At 39.8% G+C, this 25,126-nt stretch overlaps 1 protein-coding gene across 13 annotated transcripts in view; it reads right to left on the bottom strand.

Moving 5' to 3' along the window:
• The window catches only part of LOC126481976 (C-Jun-amino-terminal kinase-interacting protein 4), a 271,973-nt gene that overhangs the window by 181,622 nt on the left and 65,225 nt on the right, over positions 1-25,126 (bottom strand). For all 13 annotated transcript variants that reach the window (XM_050106008.1, XM_050106016.1, XM_050105951.1 and 10 more), the window contains 3 exons: positions 19,949-20,096; positions 6,910-7,097; positions 5,867-6,034 (listed from right to left, as the gene is read on the bottom strand). In XM_050106008.1, coding sequence (XP_049961965.1) covers positions 5,867-6,034; positions 6,910-7,097; positions 19,949-20,096 — 504 coding nt within the window. The remainder of the gene's footprint in view (positions 1-5,866; positions 6,035-6,909; positions 7,098-19,948; positions 20,097-25,126) is intronic.

Below are 25,126 nucleotides of genomic sequence, written 5' to 3'. Positions count from 1 at the left end.
AAGGGAAACAATATTATGAGAAGGAAAGTTGCTACTGACTGTATAACGAAGACAGACACACACACACACACACACACACACACACACACACACACACACACACACACACACACGACTACACTCTCAGGCAACTGAAACCACACTGTGAGCAGCAGCACCAGTGCATGATGGGAGTGGCGACTGGGTGGGGGGTGAGGAGGAGGCTGGGGTGGGGAGGAGGAGTGACAGTATGGTAGGGGTGGTGGACTGTGAAGTGCTGCAGGTTAGACAGACGGCAGGGGAGAGGTGGAGATGAGGGGAGATGAGGAGAGGGGGGAGGGGGGGAGGAGGGGAGTCACAGAAAAGGAGAGAAAGAAAGAGACTGGTTGTGGTGATGGAATGATGTTTGCACAGTGCTGGAATGGGAACAGGGAAGGGGCTGAATGGGTGAGGACAGTGACTAATGAAGGTTGAGGCCAGGAGGGTTACGAGAACATAGGGTGTATTGCTGGGAAAGTTCCCATCTGCACAGTTCCGAAAAAGTGATGGTGGTGGGAAGGATCCATCTGGCACAGGTTGTGAAGCAGTCATTGACATTAATGATATGTTTGGCAGCGTGTTCAGCAACAGGGTGGTCTGCTTGTTTATTGGCCACAGACTGTCAGTGGCCATTCATGCGAGCAGACAGCTTGTTGGTTGTCATGCCTACATAGAATGCAGCACAGTGATTGCAGCCTAGCTTGTAAACCCCATGACTGGTTTCACAGTTAGCTCTGCCTTTGATGGGATAGGTGATGTTAGTGACCAGACTGGAGTAGGTGGTGGTGGGATGATGTATGGGACAGATCTGGCATCTACGTCTATTACAGCGATATGAGCCATGAGGCAAGGGGTTGGAAGCAGGGGTTGTGTCGAATGGACAATGATATTGTAGAGATTCAGTGGGTGGCAGAATACCACTGTGGGAGGAGTGGGAAGGATAGTGGGCAGGACATTTCTCATTTCAGGGCACGACGACAAGTAATCATAACCCTGGCGAAGAAAGTAATTCAGTTGCTCCAGGCCTGGGTCGTACTGAGTAACAACGGGAATGCTGCTTTGTGACCGGACAGTAGAACTTTGGGAGGTGGTGGAAGACAGAAAGCTAAGGCATGAGAATTTATTTTTGTACAAGGTTGGGAGGATAATTACGGTCAGTGAAGGCTTCAGTGAGATCCTCGGTATATTTTGAGAGGGACTGCTTGTCACTGCAGATGCGATGACCACGAGTGGCTACGCTGTATGGAAGAGACTTCTTGGTTTGGAACGGGTGGTAGCTGTCGAAGTGGAGGTACTGCTGGTGGTTAGTAGGTTTGATACAAACGGAGGTACTGATGTGGCCAACTTTGAGGTCAAAGTGTAGGTGGCTTGTTGAGCTGGGTAGGACTAGGTGAAGCAAATTGGGGAGAAGTTGTTGAGGTTCTGGAGGAATTTGGATAGGGTGTCCTCCTCTTTGAACCAATAGCAAATATGACATCGATGAATCTGAACCAGGTGAGGGGTTTAAGATTCTGGGATTTTAGGAAGGATTCCTCGACATGGTGCATGAACAGGTTGGCATAGGATGTGTCATTCGGGTTCCCATAACCATACGCCGAATTTGTTTGTAGGTAATGCCTTCAAAGAAGAAGTAATTGTGTGTGAGGATATAGTTGGTCATGGTGACTAGGAAGGAGATGGTTGGTTTGAAAACTGTCAGGCATTGGGAAAGGTAGTGTTCAATAGTGGTAAGGCCATGGACATTAGGAATGTTAGTGTACAGGGAGATGGCATCAACAGTGATGAGCAGGGCACTGTGTGGCAAAGGGATGGGAACTGTGGAGAGTCAGTGGAGGAAATACTTTGTAGGTTCCGGGATAGGTTGAAGTGTCTGTCTACGAGAGCAGAGATTCTCGAGGGGGAGAGGGGGGGGGGGGGGGGCACGATGGGGTGTGCTGGGTGGTTTGGTTTATGAACTTTAGGAAGCATGTAGAAGGTAGGAGTGCAGGGAGTGGTAGGGGTGAGTAGAGAGATGGACTCTGGGGAGAGGTTCTAGGATGGGCCTAAGGATTTGAGTAGTGGCTGGAGATCCTGCTGGATTACTGGAATGGGGTCACTGTGGCAAGATTTATAGGTGGAAGTATTGGATAGCTGGTAGAGTCCTTCCACCAGGTAATCCTTGCAGTACAAAACAACAGTGATGGAGCCTTTGTCCACAGGTAGGATTATAAGCAGGTTTAATGATGTATAAGAAAATAGGAATGCGGGTAACCTACTATGAACAGCATAGTGAACGCAGTATACTAGCCAAGGTAGACATGAAGCCCACCCCTACCAACAGTACAAGTTTATATGCCAACTAGCTCCGTGGAGTGAAGAAACGTATGATGAGATAAACTAAATTATTCAGAGAGTGAAGTGTGATGGGGGTGGAATTCAACAGCATAAAAATGAAGAGAAAGAAAAATAGAAAAAAATTGTAGCTAAATATGGACTGGTGGAAAGGAATGGAATAGGAAGCTGCCTGCTAGAATTCTACACAGAGCATAATTTAATCATTGCTAACACTTGGTTTAAGAATAGTGAAAGAAGGTTGTATGTGTGGAAGAGACCTGGACAGACAGGAATGTTTCAGATTGATTATATAATGGTAAGAAACGTATTTCAGATGTAGATTTTAAATTGTAAGATATTAAAAGGGGCATGTGTGTACTCTGACCAGAATTTATTGGTTATCAACTGTACATCAATACAGAAGAAATTGCAAAAAGGTGGGAAATTAATGAGATGGGTCATGGATAAGCTGAAAGAACCCTACGTCCTTGAAAGTTTCAGAGGGAGCATTAGGCAACAATTGACAAGAACAGGGAAAAGGAATATAGCAGAAAATGAATGGGCAGCTTTGAAAGGTGAAATAGTTAACGCTGCAGAGGATCAAATACATAAAAAAAGAAAGCCTATAAGAAACCCTTGGATAACACAGAATATATCGAATTTAACTGATGAAAGGAGAAGACATTAAAAAAAAACAGTATATGAAGCAGGTGAAATGATTACAAAATCTAAAAAATTAGGTTGACATGAAGTACAAAATGGTTGAGCAGAAATGCCTGGGGGGCAAATATAAGGATCTAGAAGCATATTTCACTAGTGCAGAGAAAGATAATGCCTACAGGAACATTAAAGAGGTCTTTGGGGACAAGAGAAGCAGCTGTATAAATATCAAGCACTCAGGTGAAAAACCAGTCCTATCCAAAGAAAACTACCAGTTTAATAAGTCATGGCTGCAAAATACTAAAATGATTTCTTTGCAGAAGAATGGAAAAACAGATAAAAGTCAAACTTGAGGAAGACCAGTTCGTATTCCAGAAAAGTGCAGGAACACTTGAGGCAATACTGATCATACAACATATCTTAGAAGATAGGTTAAGGAAAGGCAAACCTATGTTTATAGCTTTTGTAGACTTAGAGAACACTTTTGACAATGCTGACTGGAATATTCTCTTTGAAATCCTGAAGGTATAATGGGTACAATACAGAGAACAAAAGGCTATTTACAACTTGTACAGAAGCCACATGGCAGTTATGAGTCAAGGGGTATGAAAGGGAAGCAGTGCTGGAGAGGGGAGTGAGACTGGGTTGTAGCCTCTCCTTGATGTTATTCTGTAGCTACACTGAGCAATGAAACATTTGGAGTAGGAATTGAAGTTCAGGGAGAAGAAATAAAAAGTTTGAGGTTTGCAGATGACACTGTAATTCTGTCGGAAACAGAAAAATAATTGGAAGAGGAGTTGAATGGAATGGACAGCGTCTTGAGAGGAGGATAAAGATGAATATCAACAAAAGCAAAACAATGATAATCGAATGCAGTCAAATTAAATCAGGTGACGCTGCAGGAATTACATTAGGAAACGAGATACTAAACATAGTTGATGAGTTTTGCTATTTGGGTAGAAAAATAACTGATGATGGCCGAAGTAGACAGTATATAAAATGTAGACTGGCAATGGCAAGGAAAGCATTTCTGAAATAGAGAAATTTGCTAGCATTGAATATAGATTTAAGTGTCAGGAAGTCTTTTCTGAAAGTATTTGTATGCAGTGTAGCAACGTACGGAAGTGAAACATGGCCGATAAACAGCTTAGACAAGAAGAGAATAGAAGCTTTTGAAATGTGGTGCTACAGTGGAAAGCTGAAAATTAGATTTGGAAGGGGGCAAAAATTTATGACACAAGCTGGATGGAAGAAGGGGTCGGTCGATAGGACACGTTCTGAGACTGCATGGGCTCACCAATTTAGTAATGGAGGGAAGTGTGGGGAGAAAAATAGTAGAGGGAGACCAAGAGATGAATACAGTAAGCAGACTCTGAAGGATGTAGGTTGCAGTAGTTATTTGGAGACGAAGAGGCTTGCACAGGGTAGAGTAGCAGGGAGAACTGCAGCCAAATGCTCTTCAGACTGAAGACCACAACAGCAGCAACAACACAATTAAAAGATCCTGAAGTATTCCAGTAACAAATAAGAGTAGTTTGCAGAGACTAGAAGTTTACCAAGCAAATGAGTTTCAATGTAGCTGGGATGCTTCATTCGAATTGTAAAGGGGGATTGTTGTTCCCATTCAACAAGTTTCCATTGCAGTCTGGCCGGTGGCACACACACACACACACACACACACACACACACACACACACACACACACAGAGAGAGAGAGAGAGAGAGAGAGAGAGAGAGAGAGAGAGTGGCTTGAAGCATGCTTGCTTGTGTGAACGTCGTGAATGTGTGTGCACTTTTCTTAAGAAGGCTTTGGCTGAAAGGTAGTTACATTCTCTTCTTTATGCCTGTCTGCAACTTAATGTGCCAATATTTGTGATATTTTTAATATACTGAGTTTGAAGTTAATCATGAAGGAAGAGTATATCAATATCTGATGACATAATATATTGTGATCACAGACACAGCATAATACTAGAGCAAATGACAGTGTTTGTCCTGGTTGTTATTACATTATCTTGACATCATACTTCAAAGGACAGTTTTTAAATGAGATATTACAGTCAACAACTCAGTTCTTTCAGCTGTACTTCCTAGAGATACTCTAGAATCTCTAATGATTTGTCAGTACAATGATTGGAAAAGCATCACCTAGCAAATATGAAATACATACACTTTATAAAAATAATTGGATGCATGTTCCACATTTTCTAAACCACTGATATGATTTCAATTAAACTTTATACACATATCCCTCACTGTCAGCCAACAATCCCTATAGGGGTAAGAACCACCTACCTACCATATTTCAGGAGGTATGACATTATAAATAATGAGGTGCGTGAAAAACTGTTGCATCATGTATGATGTTTAAATTTATTACTTCTTTGCTATTAACTCTAGTCACAACATATTTTGCAGACAGTGTCCACATGTTGTTGAATGTACTTACATAAATATGTCATTGTACGACACACAGCTCAAGAAATATGATGTTGCAAACACTAAGATGATTGACAAAATGCCACACACTCCTACAGTCAAGTCAGCTTAAGGAAATCCCTGACACCTTGCAGCACCTTTGACAGCTTTCAACTGTGAAGCACACTGTCGGCAGGACAATAATAGTCTACAGAGCTATAAGAGGTGTTGTCATACAGATGTTTACAAAATCATGTTGTAGGCATGCAAAGCAGCTGCGCCCAGCATACAGAAACTGTTTCATAATATCGAAGGTGTTTTTATGAATACATTGAACTGAAATTTTTTCTAATGGAAAATTGCCAAATTAATATCTGGGCAATGCCAGGTTTGTCAGATAGTTTATACCAAAATAAAGCAAAAATTGCTCAGCATTTCAAATTCAATTACTACTTACATGTCTCCATCCATGAAATCAAGGCCACGTTTTCTGTCATTCAGAGAACGCTTTCTCATAGTTTCCAAGGCTGGACTCACATGATGTGTAGGTGCATTGTACCTCACATTCACATATGGAACAGGTTTACGTTGTGGTCGTTCAGCTGCACTGAACAGGTTGCTAAAACTTAAAACAAAAACAAATCTTTGTATTATGTCCAGAACAAAACAGATACTTGATATGCTAGGAAAGGTATTCATTGTGATATGCATTTTTTTCATTTGTATTTTCAGCTACCACATGCTAGAACAGGAGAAAACTGTATCTCATTGCTTTTATGTTTGCACTTCAACAGACTTTCATTAATAAATAATTACACTAATGTCTATACAACTACATAAAGGCAAGTGGATGATTAACTTTGTTACCAGAAATCTCAAACAATTCTTGACCAATTTATATCAAATTTTTACAAGAAACTCTAATAAATATTGATACAAATGTAGGCTATAATTTTTTCAAACAACAATGTTCAGGTTTTCCGTTAAAACAAACTGCAAGAATGAAAATGCCGTGTTGTGAAGATGTGCAATTTCATTTACTTCTTCGCAGTCAGTTTGAACTCCATGTACAGAATATTCTTTCTCTATATATAGACACACACACACACACACACACACACACGTTGTTATGTTTTCTTCCTTGCAATCAGTTTTAAAGGAAGCAGGAAAGTTGTATTTAAGGCGTCTCTCATACCCCGACATACCAATGATTCAAACTTTAAACGCCTTAAATTGCCAATCGAAGTTTCATTCCCAATAAGAATAAACTAGGCTCAAGGTCAATTGGGGGGGGGGGGGGGGGGGATATGGACAGGGGAGAGAGTGGGGTGTGGGGGAGGAAATGGATGTAGAGAGGGGGAGGAGGGGGGGGAGGAGGAGGACGAAGAAGAGAGAGGAGTGGAGAAGGAGATTAGGACACATAAGCAATTCCTATGTATATTTAGCAATTATAAAGCAATAGCGAATTCACTAGTATGATACAGTGACAATACAACTCACAATTTCCATATTCCTTGTTTGCTTTTCTTATCTAATGTGGGGTCATTCCGTGAAGCCCTAATCATTTCTGTCCAACGAACCGCTTCTTGTAGTTCCATAAATCGTTCCTTGTACTGGTTACGTTCCATAAGCACACGAGCCATCTCAACTCGTGTAAATCGCTTTCTTTGAGCCATTGGAACATCCTCCTGAAACAGTCAAACAAATACATTTTTAATAGTGGAAAATAATGGGAGTGCCTTATGTCATATGAATTCACAGCTTAACATCGTTTTTTCTAACTAGAGTACACACAGACTTCTTTTCCATTTCTGCATCTAATATTTGTGTTTTAAATACTGACAGATAATGAAACACGACTAGGTCATAAAGTCCTCTGCAAGAAAGAAGTATTGTGGTATCTTCCTAGTCCCATTTAGTGTTAGCTGACTTTCCTACCTATTCTTATTAAGTGAAAAATTTCTACAAACTCTTCACCTGTCTTTTCTGGGAGAAGAAATCTTGCTTAGTAAAAGTTCATAAATCTGTCTGATTTTGTATGTTCATATCAATTTGCTATCACACTGAAAAGTAGCAACCTTGAGCTAGCAGAATGCTCAAATTATTTCCTATGTTACACACACAGTATAACAAGCAGAAGAGAAAGTGCACTAGCTCCCCGTGCAGGGAGCATGGGTCAGGTGGCATGCCAGTGAACTAAGAGCAGCACTGACGCCTGAGACTCGACTGCGTTTCTGTATAGGACTGTGTATTTTGTGTGCTGGGCTTGCTTACGGTGTTGTGCGGAAAACATTGAAGACTTGCAGTTTGCTGTTATAATGTGGTGTTTGGACTTTTATTTACTTATATTTAAATAAGAAGAAGAAGAAGAAGAAGAAGAAGAAGAAAGTCCTTACATTAGTTCCAGCGTACAGATACAGTTACAGAGAAAGTAAAGGCAAATATGTTTTAAATATCTTAAAAATGGAGCATAATTTTTAAAATCACTGAGAGCAGGACCTCCAAAATACAGAGATCTGACTCAGAACTGATTGGTGTGCAGCTCACGTTCCGCAGAGGACCTTACAAAAATGGAAATGTTTATCAGCGTTGGTACACAAGTTGAAATTCCAGGATAAAAAGACTGTCTCTAAAGGCCAGAGTTGTTCCCCAGTTACTTCCTTGTTTGCCTTAACAGTTATTTTAAATATTACATAAAAGAAAATTGCCCGTGAAACACTCACAAACAGAAGCTGTAGCCCATAATATTGTAAAGCAGAAAAAGTTGTGACGTGTGCCAGTGTTACTTCAGTTGGAGAAAATATAAGGGGCATTCAAAAATAAATGAGCTGGAGGCATAATTACAGAAACCAGTACCTGTATGATAGAAGTTTTGTCCCTGGCTGCTGAGACACCTATCCCATTGTGACGAAAGGTGGTGAACGGCTGTCTCATAAAATCCCCAGGGCTGCAACGCTAACCACGTACAGCTAGACGTCGTCGTCTGAGGTGAATCATTTGCCCGTCAGAGCACTTTTAAGGAGAACAAAAATTACAGAGAGAGAGGTCCGGACTGTATGGAGGGTGGCTGAGAACCTCCCATTTGAATTTTTGCAGGAGTGCCATGACTGTGTTGGCCTTATGAGACTTTGCATTGTCAAGGAAACACAATGACCCCCAGGGGTGAGATTGCCTGGTCATTTTTATTTGATCACTTGGCGAAGGGTGGTCAAGGTTTGCAAGTAATGCTGGGAATTTACTGTTGTTCCATGCTGCACGAAGTGAATCATGAGGAGGCCATTGTGATCAAAGAAGAATGTCGGCATAACCTCTCCTGCACTCGTGTGGATGGCCTTGGCTTTGGAGCCTTTGTTGTTTTGATTCTGGTTCGACATGATGACACCATGACTCATCTCTAGCCACCACTCGTGCCAGGAACACGTTCCCTTCCCGAGCATAGTGTTGCAGATGAGCAAGACGGTGGGCCATTCAACATGCTTCCTGGTGTGTGTGTTTGAAGACTGTAGACTGTGGGACACCCATTGGGTACACACTTTGTGCATGTGCAGTTGTTTCTTCATGATGGTGTGAACACTTCCGACACTCAATCCGACCACGGCAGCTAAGGCTTTCACTGTCACTCAGTGATCCTGGGTAATGAGTGCAGCCACCAAATGGACAATGTCATTGGTAGTGCAGTGTGGTGCTCCAGACCGTGCATCATCGGCTAACGACACCTGTCCTTTCCTGAAGCACTTGTGCCATGCCTTGACCTTTGCAAGGAACATGCAGTGTTTGCCATACACTTGTGACATTCGTCAATGAATGTCCATTTCTTCCACTCCTACCACTGTCAGAAAACAAACAACACTTCTTTGCTCTTCTTTTGACACCTCCATGTCACTGTCTGCAATGCAACTGCCAGCATTGGACGACTGATGTATGCTGCTGCTAGCTCTATATATACACATGATGTGCACATGTGCCCTCTAGCAACTGCCTGTGAACTTCCACGCTCTAGTTGGCACCACACCTCATTACATATGCCACGATATTACCCTCCCGTCACTGGTTTGCACATTCCAGACTCTGGCTCATTTCTTTTTGAATGCCCCTTATATACTGAATGAATCAATGCCAGATGCAGCAGTAGTTTCAATAAAAAGAGCACAGATGTGTAAGAAACTTGACATTGTGATACTGTAATAAACTGAGAACAGAGAATGCCACAATAAATCTATTGCGAAAGCAGCTCTCAGATTAAAAGTGTAATATGATTCAATGAGACTTCTACAATATCATTCTATATTCAAACAATTCAAACATTCCGTATTCAGTAAGAATTATCCATCAGTCGTAGCATCAAAATTGTGTGGTGAAGCTAAACGTTGGGAATTTTTGTTGGTAGCGCTGATTACGTCAGCATTTCCGCCTCGTACATCCCCACCCACTACAAAGACCAATCTTGTCATTCAGATTTTTGTTCATAATTTTCAGCAACTGTTCTTGAAGAATGCCCATTTGAAGAAAAAGCACAGTAGTTGCATTAAAATTGTTGTTTTTTTTTTTTTATGCAACTGGTGTGCTATTTCTTCACATCAGAAGTCTTGTTATTCCATTCACATTGCCACTCCCAGTGCAATCAGACTACTGTTTTTGTGCCACCTATACTTGCTTCACACATTCAAAGAGAAAGATTGGATGTTAAGAAAGCTCAAAAAGTAGTAAGACACTTTCACACACTACATCTAAAATTATATTCTACCACAATTTCAAAAGAATAACTTCATATATTTATCAAAAATGTGTAAAAAAATAATATAAAATAAAAATATCAGAACTCAATATTGTCATTTTGATATCAATATGTCTGGGGAAAAATACTGTCAAAGTACATAGAGATTTTTAGGGAAAAATTTCAATATACTGATATTTTATCAACAGCCCTAGCATGAACTGTTGCCACTTCATGAGGAAACAACTCAAATTTACTAAATGGTCTCAAATAGACATACTATTCAATAAACATTCTCTGGAAACAACTAGGCGTTATTACAAGACAACCTTCCCCCCCCCCCCCCCCCCCCCACACACACACACACACACACACACACACACACACACACACACACACACACACACACACACACACACAGATGTACTGGTTTTTCACAAAAATAAGTTCCAAGATAAACTGCTGTTCAGTTACACTTGGCTGAAACTTGATGATTACATCAATTTATGAAAATATGTTCCAGACAATTATAAGAGTAACCTTTCGAATCATACTCTTCTGCTCCATAGCTCTGATAAACATCCGCAGTGTATGCAAGTCGCAACACAACTCCTGGTGTCACAGACACCAATTAAAATAATTATCCAGCTTGAGCAAGCTGGAACAAGAATCACTGCTTTCACTTCTGATAACAGTCAATCGAATAAAAAGGTCTAGTGGTGTTTACAATTGGTGGCATAAAAAATAATGAACTCTACACAGAATCCAATTAACGAAATCAGAAGCGCACAGACATTTTCAAGCACAATTCATTTAATAATGTGTACAAGAAATAACCTGGTGACAAAATAAATTTACTTCTAAATGATGAGTGTGTCACTTACAACTTTTACCGATGAACTGAATATGAGACAACTGCCCTAAATTCACAAAATTGAAAGTTTTCCACAAATTAGTGTTAACTCAGTCGCATCTGACGCCATATCAACAAAAGACATAAGATTAGCTCTGCGTTTTTCAGTAACTCACTAGCCAATGGCACAGTACTCTTGAGTGGAAAATAAGCTACAGGATTAGATGGTAGCGAGTCAATGAAATCTAAACTGATTATTCATTACACAAAGACCCCAAAAATGTGCAAGTTCACCTGGAAACTAATCTAAAATGGCTGGCAACTGATGTTCACTGAGGTATGTCAATTAAACCCACATGTTTTTCATTTCACGTGTAAGATCATACTTGTGAACCATCTGCATGTGTTACAATTGCCTGTGATAAGGTGTGCTTCCTTGGGTCACAAGCGGAGGAACCAACATCTCATGGTGGAACCAGTCAACTAAGGGAGTCAAGCACACTTTCTCTTCTTCTCGCTTTGCACACAGTATTTATTATATCTAAAGTAAAATTCACTCAAAAGAAATTATAGGTGCGTCCCTCTCATCCTGAAGTCTGAGTGACTTGCCCTTCCTTTTTAATCTTTACCAACCAACCCCTCTCACCTCCCTGAGGAAGGAACTATCAAAAGCTAGGATAGTGCCATGTAACTGTAAACATAGCCACTGGCAGTATTAAATTTTCCACTGTCTGGAGGTAATTACTGGCTAGCAACATTATACAAAATAAAAACATCTGTAGTAATAATGAATCTGTAAAACTGCCCTGCCTATCTATTTTGAACATGCTAATCTCCAAAACCAAAACTCAGTGTGGCTCCAGCTGCCAGAGACTGTGGTCATGTCTGTGTGAGTTGCATTTGCATGTGAACGTGTGCATGCATGCGTATCTGTCAGTCATCTATTTTTGACAAAGGCCTTGTTGGCGAAAAGGTTATTTTGTGGCAGTCTTTCCATTGTGCCGATCCGCGACTCAGCATCTCCACTATATGGTGAGTAGCAACTATCCTTTTCATAACATTGTTGTAATCTCCAAAACTATTAGACACATTATCATGGAGTTTTGACAGGTAAGTTGAGCATAGTTTGGAGGAAAATATAAGCTTTAATTCATGAAAATCTGATCACAGAAGTTTTATTGCAACTTTTTCTGTCTGCCTGAACATATTAATCTGCAGATAGATTTTTATGGGGTTTTCACTGGTAAGTTCTGCATAGCTAGGGGCACCATACAGGCTATATTTCGTCAAAACCATATCACAGAAAAAATATTCACACATATAATAAATACATATGTATGTACGTAAGCATCCATGTTCCACATCTGCAAAAGCAATGGACTGATTTCGACCAAATTTCGTACACATTTTACTTCCTGTTTAGAAAGGATCACTGTGCGACTATGAACCTGTCTATCAAAGGGGTGGTGGTGGTGGTGGTGGTGGTGGTGAAAAAGAAGTGTACGGCACGATACACAAATGTCCAGATTCTATTCATCTACACTTGAGAACGAGAGCATTAAGTCACTTGCAACAAACTTTGCACATAATTACAAACCTTTACAAAACCTTTTTTCACTGACACCCCCCATAACGACATTTTCGCTGTTCATACAGTAAAACTGTCGCATCAGACATGTCATGACGTTTACACTTATTGCTTCTTTGCTGCTAACTCTATTCATAACACATTTAGAAGACAGTATCCACATATGCTGCTAAATGCACTTACAAAATTATATCATTGTATGACATAGTGGAGGAGATGGAGAAAGGGGGAAGATGAGGTGGGCATAGAAAGGAGTAATAAGCAGGAGATAGAGAGAGAGAGAGAGAGAGAGAGAGAGAGAGAGAGAGAGAGAGAGAGAGAGAGAGAGAGAGGGGGGGGGGGGGGGGGACGAAGCTGCGGGGGACGAAGTTGCAGATACACCCAGAGGGCAGAAGAAAATGGCCAAAGAGTGGAAGGCCGGAAGAGGTGGGCAGAGAGAAGAGGGAGGAGGACATGGACTAATAGAACTGAAATAAATATGTACATCAGGGCAGTGCTGGGTACTTAGCTAGTATGTAAATAATTTTTGGTTTAGTATAACCATACATGTGGCCTGTAATTTAAAAAGTGTCATGATGATCTCTCCATTGGCAAAAGATTCCGGAATAGTCCCCCATTCGGATCTCCGGGAGGAGACTGCCAAGCGGGAGGTGACCAACAGAAAAAGCTTGAATAGTCAACAAAAGGATAGTGTTCTACAAGTCGGGGTGTGGAATGTTGTAAGCTTGAAAATCTGAAAGGGGAAATACAAAGGCTCAATCTAGATATAGTATGGATTTGTGAAGTGAAATGGAAAGAAGACAAGGACTTCTAGTCAGATGAGTATAGAGTAATATCAACAGCAGCAGAAACTGATATGACAGGGGTAGGATTCGTTATGAATAGGAAGGGAGAGCAAAGACTGTGTTACAGTGAACAGTTTAGTGATAGGGTTGTTCTTATCAAAATAGACAGCAAACCAACACCAGAAACTATAGTTCACATATACACACAGACATGACAAGCTGAAGATGAAGAGATACAGAAATTATATGAGGATACTGAAAGGGTAATACAGTATGTAAGGGGAGATGAAAATCTAATAGTCATGGGACTGGAATGCAGTTGTAGTGGAAGGAGTAGAAGAAAAGGTTGCAGGAAAATATGGGGTTGGGACAAGGAATGAGAGAGGAGAGAGACTAATTGAGTTCTGCAATAAATTTCAGCTAGTAATAGCAAATACTCTGTTCAAGAACCACAAAAGGAGGTGGTATACTTGAAAAAGACTAGGAGATACAAGAAGATTTCAGGGATTCCAAAATCAGATACTGGATTGTAAGGCATACCCAGGAGCAGATATAGACTCAGATCACAATATGGTTGTGATGAAGAGTAGGCTGATGTTCAAGAGATTAGTAAGGAAGAATCAATATGCAACGAAGTGGGATATGGAAGTACTAAAGAATGATCAGATACACTTGAAGTTCTCCAAGGCTATGGATACAGCAATAAGGAATAGCTCAGTAGGCAGTACAGTTGAAGAGGAATGGACATCTCTAAAAAGGGCCATCATAGGTAGAAAAAAGGTAACTGGGAAGAAACCATGGGTAACAGAAGAAATACTTCCATTGATCGATGAAAGAAGAGTACAAAAATGTTAAGGGAAATTCAGGAATACAGAAATACAGGCGGAATGAAATAAATAGGAAGTGCAGGGAAGCTAATACGAGATGGATGCATGAAAAATGTGAAGAATGTGCCGGAAGGACCACCTCCACATATAGGAAAGTCAAACACAACCTTCGGTGCCATTAAAAGCAAAAGTGCTGGCATAAAGAGTGCAATGGGAATTCCACTATTAAATGTAGAGGAGAGGGCAGATAGGTGGAAAGAGCACATTGAAGACCACTGTGAGGGGGAAGATTCGTCTGATGTGACAATAGAAGAAACAGAAGTTGATTTAGAAGAGATAGGGGATCCAGTACTAGAATCATAATTTAAGAGAGCGTTGGGGGACTTAAAGATCAAATAACGTAGAAGGGGTGCATAACATTCCACCAGAATTTCTAAAATCATTGGGGGAGTGGCAACAAAATGACTCTTCATGTTGGTGGGTATAAAGTACGAGTCTGGCGATATACCGTTTGACTTTTGCAAAAATATCATCCACACAATTCCGAAGACTGCAAGAGCTGACAAGTGTAAGAATTATCGCACAATCAGCATTACAGCTTATGCATCCAAGTTGCTAAGAAGGATAATATACAGAAGAATGCAAAAGAAAGTTGAGGGTATGCTAAATGACAATCACTTTGGCTTTAGAAAAGGTAAAGGCTCCTGAGAGGCAATTCTGACACTGCAGCTGATAATGGAAGCAAGACTAAAGAAAAATCAAAACACGTTCATAGGATTTGTTGACCTGGAAAAAGCATTCGACTATGTCAAATGATGCAAAACGATCAAAATTTTGAGAAAAATAATGCTAAGCTATAAGAAGAGATGGGTGATATACAATTTGTACAAAAGCCAGTAGGGAATAATAAGAGTGGATGACCAAGAACGAAGTGCTTGGACTAAAAAGGGTGTAAGACAGGGATGTAGTCTTTCCCCTCCAACTGTTCAATCTACGTCGAAAAAGCAATGATGGAAATAAAAGAATGGTTCAGGATTGGAATTAAAATTCAAGGTGAAAGGGTACCAATGAAACAATTCGCTGATGACATTGCTATCCTGAGAGAAAGTGAAGAAGAATTACATGATATACTGAATGGAATGAACAATCTAATCAGCACAGTACAGAATATTGATTGACAGTAAATCAAAGTATGATGAAAGTAATGAGAAGTGGCAGAAATGAGAGCAGCGAGAAACTTAACATCAGGACTGATGGGCACGAAGTAGATGAAGTTAAGGAATTCTGCTACCTAGGCAGCAAAATAACCAGTGACGGACAGAGCAAGGACGACTTCAAAAGCAAATTAGCACTGGCAAAAAGGGCATTCCTGGCCAAAAGAGGTCTACTTGTATCAAGCATAGGCCTTAATTTGAGAGAAAAATTTCTGAGAATGTACGTCTGGAGCACAGCATTGTATGGTAGTGAAACATGGACTGTGTGAAAACTGGAACAGAACAGAACAGAACCAAAGCATTTGAGAAGTGATGTCACAGGCAAACGTTGAAAATTAGGTGGACTGATAAGGTAAGGAAAGAGGGGGTTCTGTGCAGAATCAGAGAGGAAATGAGTGTGTGGAAAACACTGACAAGAAGAAGGTACAGGAGATAGAACATCTTTAAGATATCCGGGAATGACTTCCATGGTACTAGAGGGAGCTGTAGAGGGCAAAAACTGTAGAAGAAGACAGAGACTGGAATATATCCAGCAAATAATTGAGAACATAAGTTGCAAGTGCTACTCTGAGGTTGCCACAGGAGAGGAATTCGTGGCGGACCGCATCAAACCAGTCAGAGGACTGATGACCTCAAAAAAATTATGAAACCTTTCTAAATAAATACATATTTTCAAAATTTAGTTTGATAGTTTTGTCTACATTTTTAACAATTTAGCGATGTAATTGGTTTTGCACTCTTATATGAAATTGATTCAATGGGGATTTGTAGCAACTAGTCCAATTTTAATTTACTAAATCAGTAAAAAAATTCAGTTAAAAAAGAAGTCACATCTCCAACATATTTGCTTTAATTTATTGTTTTATATAATATTTGACATTTTATAAATCAATATTTACAGAAGTAGTTCTTGTTTGTACTGGGAACAAAACACTAACTGCAAGATCTCCATTCAGTCATGAAAAGAATAGTAGATGGAACTATAAGGGAGGAATCTGTTAAATTATAGAATGAATAAATCTCTGAATTTTGTAGCCAAAAGTACAGTGCTCGAGTATGAGGCAAAAGTAACTTTCAGCAGAAATTTTATTGGAGTATGTTGTTGTGAATTCTGCACAATTAACAAATTCAGTGCTGTCCTGAAGCATCCTGGATGGGGAAGTTTGACTGCTGATTTTAGCATTAAGGTACTACTCAAAATTATGGGGGTAAAATGCTTACTGCACTAAAAAAGGTCATAAACAAGAAACAAGTTATTAGCACTATACTGGCAGCTTCTGTTGTAAGAAACATATATATGCAGCAACATAAGATATTTAAATAATTTATCCAATACTTTTGGGAGCACAGAAACAACATGCTTTTAAGAAACTTTTTAAGTGTTTATTGCTTAAGTCTTTACTGGTGTTTAAAACAGTTTTCTAACACTTTCTGCCAAACTGAATTCCACCCAATACACTTGTCACTCATTTGTGTACTCACACAGTATTTATGCAAGTTTTTGGTCCAAAGGGAATTTATGATTTTACCAATAAAGAGCATCTGCATGCATATCACAGTGAATTACATGGCAAAAGGTACTTCTCACTGCACTATGTATTAAAGTTTCTTCCCATACAATTCAAGTAAGGAGCATGGAAAAATCGTAAATATACAACACGAGCACAAAATTTTGTTTCTTCCAATGAGCTGAAAGACATGTTGGGCTTATTTTAGGAAGTGGGAAAGGGGGGATGGTAAGGTGGGCAGTTGGTCCAAATTTGTCAGCTTTAAATAGGTCACTATTTTGTTATTGCACCATTAGATTTGGTAGACCACCATTTTTCCAAGCAATATCATCACTTTCATTCATGGATTCAGCCACATCACCTTTTTTAGTCAGTAAACAATTCCTTCATGTGGTTCACATCTCTTGAACCAAACTGTACAAGCAGTAATGTCGCTCATAATTTCCACAGCATTCGCTTGAATTACTGAGACATTTTTATGGAGCTCTGGCTTGGTGTACCCATTGAACAAAACCTTTTCCAACTCACTACATATAGGCTTCACTTTCAGGTGTGTTATTGTTACTGCCCCTTTAAAGTCATTTGTTCCAAGTCCTCTCATTTGCAAAATGACACTCAATGTCAAAGATAGCATCCCAAGACACTTTACAATTACTTTTTATGACAGTGTCATGATTTCATCATAATTCAATATTGTCACCACTTTCACCACTGCTAAAAAGCTGTTACCTTACCATAAATTTCAACAACACTGGGAACATAACAGCGGAACATTAACTTCTGTACCTGCATGATGAATAATATTTTTAATGTCCAGTTGTTAACATTAGCTAACATATCCCTGTTGTTATTTTTCAAGTTGTAATTGTTTGTTGACAAATGTCCATGAGTGTCTTCGATCTTATAGAAAATACACTTTGGCAAGGCATGTCTTGTGCAGAGCACAAGCAGGGCATTATGAAGGAAATGCTTTACAAAGGCACTCGAGAAGTTTTTGTATGAAGAGAATAATTTTGTACTTTACCAGAGAAAGTGTTTTACTTGGTACTATCTTAACTAGGTTTAACTGTATTTTGTAGCTTTGTAATAGTCAATGCAACAAATATAAACAAAGTTTCATGTTAAACATTCTAATCTTCTCTACCTATCAACAAGTATGTTGTTATATTACCAATAGAAGACAAAATATTTTACTGACTTATATTTACTCTAAATAAAAATTTATAAAAGCTGTTCTTAGACATAACCTAGATTAATTTTCAAACTGTAAGGCACTCAAGGACATCAAAATTAGGCCACCGTCAAGACACTTCTTTCAGATACTTCTCTTTACTGGTATCGACACCCACAATGCACACACGGCAGGTGTGATTTTTTTTACAAGTTTTTTTTATTTTATTATTTTTTTTTTTAAAGAATAATAGTCACTAACATTTATTTGATGTATGTTGCCTTGCACCACAACAGAATTTGGGTGTTAAGTGATCGATGGGCCACAAACAATGCTGCAAACATTGCTAAGCTTCAGATGATTTTCTTCTTTAGAGCTAACTAGTACAGAGCATGGCCACTTGCACCCACATCCACACCCATCATCTGGAAGCTTAGCAAAGTTTTAAAACACTTTAACTATATGCTGCACTGTTGGCTTTACTCCCATTACTTATATTTTACCATGGACTTTCCATAACCATATGTATAACATACCTATTGTTTAGAAAGCAATGAGTTCTGTGTTTTAAGTGCTTCAATCAGTAATAGTGGGAGTTGCACATCCTGAAGATAATTACTTGCCATTATTCCTGTCATTTTGTTAATGACTTTCTGAACTGAATCTTCCTTTCTATGCAAATAAGTGTTCAACTTAGCACGGGGTTATACTCATTAGTTGTATTCTGCATGTTATTAATGTAGTAGTTTAACTGTAAGTAGTAAAACAAAAAAAGCAAAGGTAACATGTAGACTTTCTAACTTTCCACATTAATCTATGGAAATATATGAGGCCTGTTCAAAAACATTCCGGAACTTTGTCCACAAATTTTTCATTGCTTACCTTTTACTTATTCTGCATGATCTTCTTCAAAATATTGTACTCCACAATTGATAAAACAGCCCCAATGCTGTTTCCACTTCTGAAAGCAGTCTTGGTAAGCCTTTTGCAGGATCGTGCAAAGTGCCATCTGTGAATTTTCTTTTATCTCATCTATCGTTGCAAATATTCATCCTTTCAATGTATCAACATCATACCTGTAGACCCACCTCTCATCTCCAGTTATGATTCTCTTAAGGAACATCTCATTCTCATTTGCACGATCCAAAAGCTCTTCACGCAATGCAAAACTAAGGTCTTTCTGGTCTTGACTCGAGACCCATCGAACCATCTTGGTGGCAACACGATGCATTCCAAGATGCTGTGTCAGGATTTCATGACATGATCCAACTGAATGTTACATTTTTCTGCAATCTCTCAGACAGTGCTCCATTTCATTGATGTTCCTGACATGAGTGTAGTTGGTAGACAAAGGGCGTCCTGAAAGAGGGTCAGCTTTAACCTTCATCTGGCTATTTTAAAACTGTGTGGACCATTTGTAACACTGAGTACAGCTTAAGAACTCATCCCTGTAAGCTTCCCGTATCATTTGGTGTGTGTGTGTGTGTGTGTGTGTGTGTGTGTGTGTGTGTGTGTGTGTGTGTGTGTGTGTGTGTGTCCAACTTTTCCTGCATTTCACGCAAAATTTAATGCAAATGAGTTGTTCCTGTAACTCTACCATCTTGAAATTCGCAAACTGTGTGACTCAATGTTCTACTCAATACAGCTCTGAACAGCAACTAACAGACAAACCACAATGAAATTTCTGGCAGTTATGCACTAAACACAGGCATATGCAGGGTTGCCAACCACATATCACTCCAATACACCATTGGTACGAAATTACGAATGTTCCAGAATTTTTTGAACAGACCTCATACTTTATTATGATTACAGGTGCACCAATGGAGAAGCCACTATGCTATGAAGTTTTACTTATGCTGCCATGCGAAGAACTCACTTCATCATCTGATTTGGCAGCTTTTGCTGCCTTCTCTGCCTCCTCCTTAACTCGTTTAACTTCTTCTTCAAGCTCCTGAATTCGTTGCTGGAGGCGGCTTTTCAAATTCTGCAATGACCTAAGTTCTTCTCGCATTATCTCCTGCTCACTGGAAATATAAACATTGAATGCTTCAATAAAGTTCTCATTTTCTAACAACAACAAAATCAGTTATTTTTGGTTTTTTCATCTTAAATCAGAAAAACCAATAATAATTGATTATAACAATTACTGCAAACGACAACCACACAAACACATAACAACAAAAACATTCGTATTATTTATAAAAAGAACAACATAAACATTAGCAAAGGAGATGACGATGTCTTAGAACTCCTGCACCACCCTGAAGACAGATTTGGAAAATCATGGGTGGAATAATGACAATATTACGACTAACCATCTCCACTATATGGTGCATAGCAATCTATCCTTTCATAATACTGTCAAAAGAGCTTTTCATCATGAACAGTGAGAGGTTCCATGCCCTCTTTTGCATGTCTCCTGTCATTTTCATCAATTTTATTAATGTTCTATGTCATTGCACAATAGTAACAAGACCGAATAAGGTTATTGTAATGAGAGTATTTGTACTGAGAGCTCGAAAAAATACTTTTCACTTGATTCCTATACATGTTGGGTTACTTCCCTGGGTGGCAAGCATCGGAGGACACTGCACACGGCATTTCCGTTTGGGGGCTGCACTTCCCTGAATTCTGAGGGGTTCGTACAATAGGCTTAAGTCCCTGGCGGAACGACTGTCGTTGGTGGTGTTTCGCCTATTCTATGCAGGGCGAAACGACCTGCAAGACGTCTGAGTGTCGTTGCAGTTTATTTGTTTACCGTTCCGGTGCGTCTGGAATGAAGATTCCTGGCACTGACTGACTGCATTGTCCTCTTGATTCTGAGAATACTTGTGGACCATGCCCTGCTGGGTGCAACTGTCTGGCGCCGGACGGCCGGTGGTCTAGGCAGGTTGTTTTCGTAGCCGGTCAAACAGCAAGTTCAGTGCCCTCAGCTGAATAGCAGAGGCATGATTGGCCAACTTAAACTGAGGCTAGTTGACGTCATGAAGTCCTGCTCGAAATCGGAGGGAACAGTCGCTATTGGGGCGAATGATGTTCTGAGACAGTGTGGGGGAATTTTGGAATCGGAACTGAATGCTGATTCGCGGTTTTTGAGGAGAATAGGGAGTAGAGCAATGTTGGCTTCACTCTTGCATTGTGCGGGCAGTGAATTCAGGATCCGATCTTTGACGGAGTCGGGCGATCTTGCGACTTGGTCCCTCTTTTTCGGAAGAGCTCAGAATTCTCAGACAGCCTTCGAGGCCAGGGGTTGACACAGAGTTGCCGCACGGCAGAAGTCGGCACCTACATCATCAGGACGCTGCCTACCGACGACGTGCTGCAGATTTCAGTACAGGTACAGTATTTTGTGGCTCCGGCATTGTAGTACCTTATCAGTTTTATACTGAATCCCTCAGCAGCACACGCGCTTGCTTTGCTACAAGTCTACCTTGCTTGTTTCTCCATATTATCCCATTTGAGCTCTCACTACTAATTGCGATACTGCTATATAGTCGGAAGATTAATATTTGATTCATTAGGACCTCCAGTCACTATCGTAAATCTATTGCATCACAGAGAGTAGGAGCCCCTTGTTCTCGAGCCAACTCTTATTCTCATAATATTTCAGTATACCCTATCTTTTAACCTACTGTTTGTGTCGATAATCATGTGCATTTATGTTCTGAAGAATATGTAATCCGCATGTCATTTCGTAGATATATGCAGAATCCCATTTCCTGTTGTTTATTATGATAAAGTTCTCTTTTTTTCTGAGTAGATTACGATTTTTATTAAATTATTGTGAGTGTGCACTTCTCTCATGCAAAATTCGTCTGAATTAAAGAGGTACAAACTCTTCTCCACCCCGCACCTCGCAACATCTAGACAAGAAAATTACGATAAATGACACTTTATTCATTCACTCAGATTAATGAGCGTTTAAAATATAAAGCTTCATCTGCCCACTCCTTCAACTCAGACCGGCTATGTTCAGATGATATTAACCTTTACTGTTTTTCCCCCCTTCAGTACTATCACCACAAAGACTAGCTTTTGTCATAAAGCTGTGCTAATTTTTTTGTCACATCAAGTCCACTTCCTACGTCAAGCCACTTCCTCACTGTTCCCTGTTTCTCATTTGAATAAGACAAAATGAGAAACTACACGGTACCATGATGATAAAGTTTGACAGAAAGGTGACAGACACTTGCCGAAGGGAGAGCAGGTACACCATTAACACAACTGTCTTAATCAACATCATGCTGATTATGCTGATAAATAATCTATTTATGTATGTAGTGTCTGTACAAAAACTTTGTCTGACGCAATCATGTCATAACCACATTCAAGTCCAAATGAAAATGCAGGGTCATCAATGAAAAAGGACACTTAGAACTGAAAGCACATTTACTACAAACACTGGTGTACAGCCAGAACAGATCTGAGCTCCTGTATGGAGAGTCCTGCCATTTATAAAAATAGAAAACACTCCAGAACGCTGCCATTTACACACACATAGAATATTCTAGAATAATGAAACATTACAAACATATTTTGAGGACCTCCCAGGAATGACAAAATACAAGGAACAAATAACTGCTGGTCGCCAGGTTTGAAACGGCAACTCACAGTATGCCAGCCAGCGAAGCTAACCACTAAGCTACACTGCATGCACTATACCTCGTAGCACTGCTCCCTCTCCTGGGAAGGTATTGCATGCTCTCCTGGAGAAACAGCAAGCCGCTGTTTCAGAAAATTTCATTAAAGCTAACAACAGCCCCCTCGATCTAGATCTTTCTGAGGTCTCCTCTTATTATCATGAGCATTGAAGGGAACTTCACGAACATCAAATGGGTCTTCAGTTTCTTTGATCCTCCCACCATCAATTTGCGCTTCTGGACTGCAGTATGGCTCCATGAGGATGTGGATGATGTCACTGTACTTTTGTCTTCTTAATGACAGGCCATAAACCTCATCTTCATACGTGACATCTGACAAGCAAGGAATGATATGATACAGCACAAAGTGATGCTTTAGTAACTTTTCTGATAGTCCCACATTCCACACAGGCATACAAATCCATACCAAATCACCTTGGCTGTGTCTAACTGGGTGAAGAGGTGTGGGGTGCTTTTCAGTATAGGGCTCTCAGTCTTTCTCCTGGGCCTCTGGGTTCTGGATGCAAATCAGTTGCCTTCCTTCGTTGGTCCTAGTTATGAGATGTTTCATACAGTCATCTGATCCAGAATATCATTTGGTTGAAACAAGAACAGTGTATACATTGTTAGTTTGTCAAATAAATATTGTTGTAACTTCTTGATGCTACAAGCAACAGCAAGGCATTCTTTCCTAGCTGTATAATAGTTCAGCAAGGACTTTCTGGTAGCAAGCTATCACCTTTTTATCTTCCTGAATTTGTACTAAAACTGCCTCTATTGGAAAACTGCTAGCATCGGTAAGAATTTTACTGTCTCAGCATTCTCATCATACAATGTTAGAAATGGAGATGATGTTACACTTCCTAAAGGCCAAAAAAAGTACTTTTCCTGTCCTTCACTCCGGGAAAATTTGGCATCTCCATGTAGCACATTTTGCAAAGGATGTGCCTGAGTACAGAAGTCCTTTATAAACTGCTGTTAGTAGAGCACATTCAGAGAAAACTCACATCACAATTGTGCCAAGGAGTTGGAAAATCTGTGACTGCTTTTATTTTCTCAGGATCGAGATGGACTACGTCACCGTTTTTATTTCTTGGGCGACGATGAGGCACTTTTTGGGGTCCAGGCAGTGATCTAAAGTCTGAAAAAACTTGAACACAGTTGTCAGGCAGATTAGGCGTTCTTGAAATTTCTTAAATGATAAAATCACACAGATAGCAAAGACACTTCATCCTTCGATCCCCTAGAGGCCATCAGGAATTACAAAGGCAGTTTTTTCCTTGTCAGCCTTCTCATTCTCGATAAGCTCATAGCCTGTCTTCATGTATATCGCTGACACATATTTTGCTCCTGTTCCAGCTCAAAAGCTCAGCTGCAAGCAGCAGTGAACCCACGGGCACTGGTGGGCAGTAGTGAGTAAATAGCATGCGCATGTGCGTGCAGTGTCACAGTTGGACAGGGCTGGGCAAGCAGCTTACATGCAGCACTGTGCACAAAGCACTGGCTAGGGAGGAGACCATGTACAAGGCAATGCAGGTGACTCATTATAATTAACGAAAAATGCTAATATAAGCCAAATGTGCAAACATTTTCTTTAAATAGACAGATAGAAAAATCTACTCAGCAAGTGGTGGCTTGGTGGGTAGATTTTTTTATATGTCCAGTTCCATTATATTATCAATAATTGATTATTTTTGTTGTTATAAACATTTTATTTAGTTTGAGACATACATTTCCATTTATTCACGATTAATGAAATATTGGGTGTCTGACCTCGAGTTGCCACAAGACACAGAATACTTTTAAGTGTTGGGTCGTGCAACTGGGACTTTTCTGCAAATTTTACTCTCTTCATTACAGAAAGCAATTGTTCAAAACCATGAGTTGAGCCAAACACAGATATGAAGTCAGCTGCATTCCTGTCTAATCTGGCAACTTATTCTGCAAGAAGATTGCAATATCGTCTTAACATTTGTGGTGCTGCAATATTTGTCCTTGAGCAGTGTGCTGTTTTGCAAAACTATCAGTTCTAGTTGCATTTCTGAAGGAACAGTATCTGGTATAACTGGAAATGTAGTGATAAACAGTTTTAACTCGTTTTGTAGGCAATACATGTTCTGAAACTTTGCCTCAAAACTTTGACGAAATTGTACAATAACTTGTTGATAATTACCAAAACTTATTTCTTCAGTCAATCAAAGATATGAAAAACACAAAAAATTTAAGTTCCCACTACAGGACCAGATCTTTAGCTTACGGCAAATAATGGAGAAGTGTTATGAGTGTAACAGGGAATTGTATCTATGCTTTATAGATCTAGAAAAGGCATATGACCGGGTTCCTAGGAGGAAGTTATTGTTTGTTCTACAAGATTATGGAATAAGAGGCAAACTTCTGCAAGCAATTAAAGGTCT

The sequence above is a fragment of the Schistocerca serialis genome, chromosome 1 (assembly GCF_023864345.2).
Source record: "Schistocerca serialis cubense isolate TAMUIC-IGC-003099 chromosome 1, iqSchSeri2.2, whole genome shotgun sequence".
Lineage (NCBI taxonomy): Eukaryota > Metazoa > Arthropoda > Insecta > Orthoptera > Acrididae > Schistocerca > Schistocerca serialis.
Note: the sequence above shows the minus strand (reverse complement) of the source record. Positions and strands in the feature narration are given on the sequence as shown.